This window comes from Echiichthys vipera (genome assembly GCF_963691815.1).
Source record: "Echiichthys vipera genome assembly, chromosome: 19".
In the NCBI taxonomy this organism is placed as follows: Eukaryota; Metazoa; Chordata; class Actinopteri; order Perciformes; family Trachinidae; genus Echiichthys; species Echiichthys vipera.
The window spans coordinates 14276328-14284468 of record NC_139844.1 but is presented as its reverse complement, the minus strand read 5'-3'; the positions used below and the strand labels follow the sequence as shown (position 1 = coordinate 14284468).

The 8141-nt window shown below is 38.0% G+C and overlaps 1 protein-coding gene across 1 annotated transcript in view; it reads right to left on the bottom strand.

Moving 5' to 3' along the window:
- Nucleotides 1–7305, bottom strand: part of fntb (farnesyltransferase, CAAX box, subunit beta) — a 21504-nt gene extending 14199 nt beyond the window's left edge. Inside the window, exons 1-4 of the mRNA XM_083933913.1 lie at nt 7133–7305; nt 5534–5598; nt 1667–1739; nt 890–981 (exon numbers count right to left, since the gene is read on the bottom strand). Coding sequence (XP_083790039.1) covers nt 890–981; nt 1667–1739; nt 5534–5598; nt 7133–7231 — 329 coding nt within the window. The 5' untranslated portion in view covers nt 7232–7305. The remainder of the gene's footprint in view (nt 1–889; nt 982–1666; nt 1740–5533; nt 5599–7132) is intronic.
- Between the last annotated feature and the right edge of the window lie 836 nt (nt 7306–8141).

Here is an 8141-nt window from a genome sequence, read left to right as displayed (position 1 = left end):
AATAATTTGACACCACAGCCCGGACTGGTGCTCATTATATGATCATTTAAGGGGAAAATATCCTTTCCATCTATGACGCTTTCTTCTGGTGGGATGATTATAAAAAGGATTTATTTTTAGAGTCTTGGCGAGAAGACAAGACTCTTTGTTTATGATATTATACTGTATGTAAAAAGTGAGGTTATTTTGTGGTATATGCAGATTTATTACACCAGTGGTATTTTTGGCGATAATGGGAAACTGGTGTTTGTTTCATTCATTTATTGTTTTGAATACTTTGTTTTTCAATAATTTACTCTTTATGTAACTAGTACATGAGGACATAAGGGCTGCAACTAACTCTTGTTTTCATTATCGATTATTCTGCTGATTCTTTTATCGATTAAAGCAACTCTTACCTTTCTGTCACGTCGCACAGCAAAGATTTGAACATGAACGACTCCACCTCCCTCCAAAATCCCATAAAAACTCATGCTTCAAAAAATAATGAAGCTCCTTTTTATACTGAGTTCTTGTTTTTAAGAATATAAGGTCAGAGGTTATTAATGAAATGTTTTACTTGTGCCGTCATTACGTTTTTATGGTTTAGTGATCTTGGGACCGTGTTGTAAATAATGTAATCACTTTAACATCCTTGGATTTGTATCTTATAAGTCCATGTGGGTATAGAATTTGTACTATATTACTTGTAATATACATTTATATACACTACTACTACTATTGTTGCAGTTAGACTGTTTATGTGTAGCTGCAGTTCATTTTCAACATGTTGCATTTGCTCTTCTATGGTAATTATGAGAAATAAGCGATGGGAATACATTAAGTCTTTGGCAGTGCCCCTCATTAACCGTCTGGTTGTAGAGTGTGAGTCTGTGTGTGTGTGACTCACTCTGAGGCGACCGTAGCAGGAATGTGCTCTTCGAGTAACTCCAGACTGTGAAGAATCCAGAAGCAAAGCCACGGTCTGCTAGCATCCAGGCACTGGACACACACACGGACACACACACGGACACACACACAGACACACACACAGACACACACACACACACGCACGCACGCACACACGCACGCACGCACAGACACACACACACATACGGACACACACACACACATACGGACACACAATTATAGCAATAAAAGAGATCACAGTCAAAGACGGAGATGAGAGTAAACAAGTGGACAGACTCACAAATATCACACCACTTATTTTCAGTGGTCGGTATATATATGATGATAAAAACAATAGTTATTTTACATACATCTTTTGTGCTGTTTTTATTATATAACACCATGACTCAGCTTCTATTTTCCCTTGCCAACATTGCTGCGATGTTTGATCTGTACGTTTACGGCACAGTGTAACAGCACAGAAAACACACTCGCTGTCAATCAAAGCAAGTGATCAAGTCTGAGTATCAGTGGGATACTGACGTGTCTCTGTTTCTTTTCTGGTGAGTAGAGAATAGTTAACACACGAGAAGAGAGGTGACCTTTCCAAGAGCAGGAGTACATTATTTGCAAAGTGAATACAACGGTATTTCTATTTAGAGCAGAGTCACTCATCCAGAGAGTTGTTACCGGGGAGGACTTGTCCATACTGTACTGTATGTGTCATTAAGCTTGTCTTGCACATTTAAATGGTCATAAGTAACATGTGATACTGTACCTCATAAGCATCTGATAAGTGACGTAAGCCCTTCTTGAGATATTGGTAGTGTTGTTCCCGCAACAACGTCGGCCTGAAGACCGATCACAGGACAGAAGGATCAGTTAGAAACAGGTGGCAGCTTGACAGTTAAAACACGGAGATTAAAAACTATACCAGAATATCTGAGGGAAACAGATTAATGAAATGATTTTCTTCATAAGGCAGTGGTATCGGCATGTCTTTTATTTTTTTACCTATACATTTTTTTGAGGTATTTTGGCTCCTCTGCAGCCTCATTTGTGTCTCTTTTACATATTCCTCCAAATTTCTTATTCACAGGAGAGTATTATGGTCTGTCCTTATCAAAGGAATACTTCACCCTTAAAAATTATCATTTGTATATCAGTTACATAACCCTGTGTTACCTTGAACTCTTGAAGAAATATTCGTATTTCTTGCATACCTCTATGCTGAACAAAGAATTTCAAAAAACAGAAAACTCTTGATGAAGAATTTGACGAAGATAAAATTTTCTCTTAAGATTCAGGAATTCAAGGTAACATGGGGTGAATTATTGATATAATGCTCATTTTGAGGGTGAAATATTCCTTTAAGAAAGGGAAAAGAAAAAGGAACATATATAATCCAAGCTAAACACTAAACACTCCTTTCAGATATCAAGTTATTTTTTCATGAAAATCTGTAAAAACTTAAAGATATCTTAGTACCGTATCATTAATGTGTGTGCATTGTATTTTAGAGGTGTAGTTGAGTTTTGTGCATTTGCATGAAGGTCTATCTTGGGGACGAGAAGGGAAAACTAGTTTGGGCTTTTAATGCAGTTGTATGTGGCGCTAGTCTATGATATACAGTATACTTGTCCATATAAAAACTAGAAGGGCACACAGAGAGCAAAAGGTCTTGATATCAATGTTAACAGAAATAAAAAGGTAATTTGTGTATCCGCCCTCTGATTCAAGTCTGCTCCAAAATGGGGCTTAGGTGTTACAGCAGCAAAAGAAAAAGGTTCAAAACAAAACATGACTTATCCTCATACCCCTGAGCAAAGTGTTAAAGTGAAGTATATATATATATATAGAGAGAGATGAGCACATTTAAAAATAAATAAATAAATAAAAACTATGACTACACTCCACAGGAACTTTCATCTGCATCTGTCGCTCCTCTCTCACAGACACACAAGTGTATGACAGTTTGTGTGTCAGTGAGTCAAAGACAGCTGACCCTCCGTCCCGCCTCACCACCCACCCACTCCTATTCACTGCCTGCCCTTTTCACGCAGTGTTCCCCTCCACGATTGTAATTACACTCTACCTACACAGGGTTAGTCACAGATCGCTGCCCAAGGTTTCGCAGAAACAATTCTGCAACACAACAACAATCGGAAGGGAGAACAGGCGCGGCGGTCCGCCCACCGCAGATATCCTCCTCTTCAGACTGGGCTGATTAAAAGCTGAGGGCAGACCCGGGTACAGACGAGAGTGCAAGTAAATTACACCTATAATTTCAGCCTGACCTTTAGCAGAACTAGCGTCTCAAAAAGAAGAGAGAGTGCAAATACTCTCAACTTCTATAAAACTCTAAGTTTTGTCTTTGCAGTTGGCTTATTTATTAATTATACAACCACCAATTCTGTGACTATAAACATGGAAACTACCACTGGTAATTAAACAACCTGGGAAGTTCTACAATCACTCACACAGTTCACCAGTGTGTTGTGTTGTTTTTATGTTAGATTAAAACCAATTGGATCTTTTCTCCAAACAAATTATATTCCTGACAGTGTGAAGAAGTCTTATTTAAACAGTTGAATGAATATGAATAAATAGAATGAGAAAAACACTTTTTGGTGTCTAGTCAAACAGTTCTGGAGATTGAGTTGCAGTGGACGTTGGGTTCCTGACTTAATGATTTCTAAGTCCTGGCTACACCCCCGATAGTCAATTCTCAAACCATTATTGTTTTATCAATAGGAACAGTCAAATTTAATGTAAGCCCTGCCTGCATTAGAAAGAAGCAAGGTAGAGCCCTAAATGTGTTTCAGTGGACTCTTTTGATTCATTTAAATTAATCTAAAGGACATTGAAATATTTAATAAAGAGGGTACAAAAAAGATGCTATGTTTCTTAACTTTCGTCTACTTAATACAACTGTCATACTACAAAATGCTTTATTATAAAACCACTGAAATAAAATCAGTGGCTTCACTAAAGCCTAAACTGCTCTGCACCAGTATTTGTTTCTTCCATATTGGATCTGGCAGATATGGGTGGGAAAATATCACCTATCATTATCCACTTTTGAAAAAAACATGAGTACATTTCTGATTAAACTGCGAAAATGATAAGCAGCCCAGAAACTAAGTAACCTCAAAAACCTCTCTCATTATAACTTTTATCCAACGGATGGAAACTAACCTTGTGTTGCGTGTTGAACCCAGAGTCAGTGCCAAACGAGAAAAAAAGAGATAATGATCACGACCACATTTCAAGCCATCTAACTGATGAATGCCGTTCATTTTCTTGTTGTACAATTCCCCCCATTGGCTGCAATACCTGTGACATCGATGTCCATGCAGTTGTCATAGAAATGAGATGAGTCACCTCATTAAGAGAAGACTGATAACAGCTGATAGCCAGAGCAAAGTATGTGGGCTGATGTACGCACACTCATACATCACTGTGCAGCCATCTCTACAGGCGAACAGCAGGTGTTCTGGATCAAAAACAGCCAATGAGCAGAGTTCTGGGAAATGTCTAAAATGGCTATTTACCTATTCAAGAAGTCCGATGAGGAAATGATAATTATCACAACAGCTAGACGTTATCTCACCTATCAGGAAAAATGCATGTTTTTCTAGACAAATTTTTTATATGCTGGCTTTTATGATATACTGAGCTGAGGTCAGGCCGATTAAATGTCCTGATTTTACATAGTTGTTATAATAATATCTGACCGTAGAGTCACACGTCTGAAATAAAGCAAAGCTAATTTGTTTTCAGTTTTCTAAGAACAGACAAAGTAGCTCCACCTATCTTAAAGGAGCTGTACTTAGTAACCTGAGATGCATCCGCGTGGCTGTTTGCCAAATATACAAAATACCAACGTATACACACACACGTGTGTATATATATATATATATATATATATATATATATATATATATATATATATATATATAATGTAATAAAAATTACTTCACTAAAGCAAATATCTTTTTTGCTGCTTTGTTGAGGAGTAACAGCTCCTTTGATTTAGATTGGCTCCCTGTTTGTTTATGATTGATTTTAAGATCTTATTGATTACCTTTAAGGCTCTTCATGACCTGGCTTCAGATTATATTGTAGGCCCTTTAATCCCTTATGAACATTTAGCTAGTTGGAGAGCCGGGCAGTGGTCTTCTGTCTCTCTCAAGAGTTCATTGCTTTTGCAATCAGGGCTTCGAGGCTCTGGGACAACCGACCCGAGGAAACAAGGCTGTCTCTTCTTTGAAGTCTCATATTCTGATTTTATCTGAGTTTCCTTTTGATTTTATGTTTTTTATAAATATATTCGTTCTTCTTCTTTTTTTTTTTTTTTAAAGTAACAGTCTATTTACTGGAATAGATTTTCTTGTCAGGAGTTGGGTGCAGGTCGGTAAGCACTGAGGGGTGTAACATCATCACAACCACTGATTTGAAAACAACTCAGACCTACACTACAGAGATTCTGCACTATCATCATGTACCTTGGGCAGTTTCCTAGTCTGAAGTTTTAATACTGTGTCCTGTATTATGTCTGTCTGTGCTTCCATTTGTTGGAAGCTGTTATTTAAGAAACCGATGGTCAGCTGCAGCTGCACACATTTTCTCTCTGGATACTTACTGTGGTAAGCTGTGTATTTGCTTGTAAACACTGATGACTTCTTCAATGCTGCGTTCCACTTTTTTCTAGTTCAAAATAAAAGGACAGGAAAGTGAAGAGTGTTGAAAAAGAAAAGGTCAATGTGAGTGAAAGAATACCAACAAAATCAACCTTTCATCATTAATCAGATGCATAATAGAGGTATAGTTTCAACACTTAAGAATACAAACAACACATACAACACACTGGTTACAATTTAAAATACTCATTTGAAAATTAGATTTGAACCTGACAAGTTATATTTTGACTTGGTATGACATGTAGAATATCAATTTTGGCTCAAAAATAGAATAACAATGTGGAAGGTTTGGTACGATTAAGAGTCAAATTGTAAATTGAAAATACTCCTCGGTATAAGGACGCAAGCTGCAGTGGTTTACTATTAAATAACAGACGTAGATATGTACTGGGCATGACTTTTTACAGCTAAAAGATAAGCATGTCTGTGCTCTCCAGTGGACAAACTTTACATCGGCGACAGTTTCTAAATGACCTCAAACTTATCTTTGCCAGTTCCTTGGTGCTTATCAGCCGATGATGCAAATGAGCTGTTGAGCTAAATTCAGCATTTTAGATTGGGGGCTTTACAAAATGTCAATGTTGACAAACGTGCTACGTGCCCTACAAATCCTCCCCTATGACCGGCACTTTATCATTTAATGCTTTCAATTACTGTTTTACAAACAGTTTACACCTAGGCATGCATAGCTTTAGCTGCAATTACTGTCTACAACAGAGATCTTCAACAGGGGGTCCAGGACCCCCAGGTGGGCCTCACAGTTACTGCAGGGGGTCCACCAAATAGTTTGATAATGTTTCCAACGTTTTCATTTTCAAAAATATGTCTGAAATATACATTTACATGAATGCAATGTGTTATTAGCAAAGATAAATTGGTGAAAAACATAATAATAATACACTTACACAACCTTGATGATAGGCTCATAGTCAAGTCATGCACAGATTCCAAATGTATGTTCAACATTAACATATGATGTATAAATAATAGTAAATATTATTATTATCATATCTTAGTATTGTATGCAACATAAGAACTTATTTAGATTATTTAATATTTTTTTCTACGTTTACTGTATGTGCTTTATGTGCTCCCTGTATTTCAACGTGCACTATTGTATGTCTTAGATTACAAGGTGAAAACCAACATCGCTGTTGCATGTGGAAACAACAGAGTCATTGATTCCAGTGCATCTGTGATTAGCTGGACCAAAAATATCTAAGTGATATGGAGCTTTTCCTCCGGGTCTCATTAACGGGTCTGACACTACGCGTACACGGGCGGTGTCGTAATCGGGCTTAACTGTTTAAGTTACTTAGCTCACAGCTAACTTAATACACACTTAATCGTATTAAGGTACAATGGTAGCTACCTACAATCCCAACTTTTCCGATCATTCCTCTAATCTACGGGCCGAGGATTCATGGGTATAAACACTGAAGTGTGTGAGCGTTGAGTGTCTGACACACTTATCCATCCAGAGCGGAGAGCAGCGGTTAGTCCAGGCAGCGTTAGCATTAGCACGAAGCTAATCTGCTCACCTGCTCCACTGAAGTCACCGTCTCCACCCCGTCATCCACGAACATGTTTGTGGGATGGCGCTCGTTGAAGCACCGCAGAGGCGTCGGTACACCGTCCATGATAATGATGACTGGACCCGTTATCCGCAGGTATCTGGGCGTGAATTGAAATGATGCTGTTGGTTTGTTTTGATAGTTCGCCTTTAGTTTCAGTGTGGGCTCACTTCCTGTGCTTAGGCAGGGCTAATGGGAGGAGGCTAGGACACCAGTGTCTGAACTTGGTGTATGATCATCATCATCCCCATGTTCTGATAGTTTTTTCTCTTTTTTTCTCAGATTTGAATGAAAATATTCAATTTTCACATTGCTTTTCTTACATTTTCCAAAGTCATACACAATGAAATATATAAAATACATTTAAATGTACAAAGACAGTGAAACAAAGAAAAAAGGGAATGAAGAATAACAAAAACAAAAACGTATTGTGTGTTTGCGTGCGTGTGTGTGTGTGCGTGTGCGTGTGCGTGTGCGTGTGTGTGTGTGTGTCTATCCCAGCCTCCTTTTATTAGCCTTGGGCTGAGGTTTGAGTGGGCGGAAGCTGCGTACACACCCTCTACGGCGTCTCCAAGGGAACAAAATCTCTTCACTCACTGTTGTCAAAACGGCCTGTTGTAAAATGTTTGACGTGGTGTTTTAATAAAATATGAATCTACCCTGTTTTATTTTATTTATATTCTCTAATTGGTGCTATGTCACTGACGTCGAGAGAAGCAATTACTTTGATCTGCGTCAAGTCACCTACGAACAGAATAAAACATTAGCGGAAGTGCCGTGACTTAGCTTTCAAAATAAAACCCAAAGGTCGTTCTGGAGAAACTTAAACATCCAAACATATTTTTATTTTCATATAGCCTAACATCGTCACAGGTCTCTGGTGATCGTGTTCCTGCATGACGCTTCCCACTGCTATTATCACTATTACTCATATATACTATTATTAGTTTTATAAATTATAAATTGTGTAGACTTA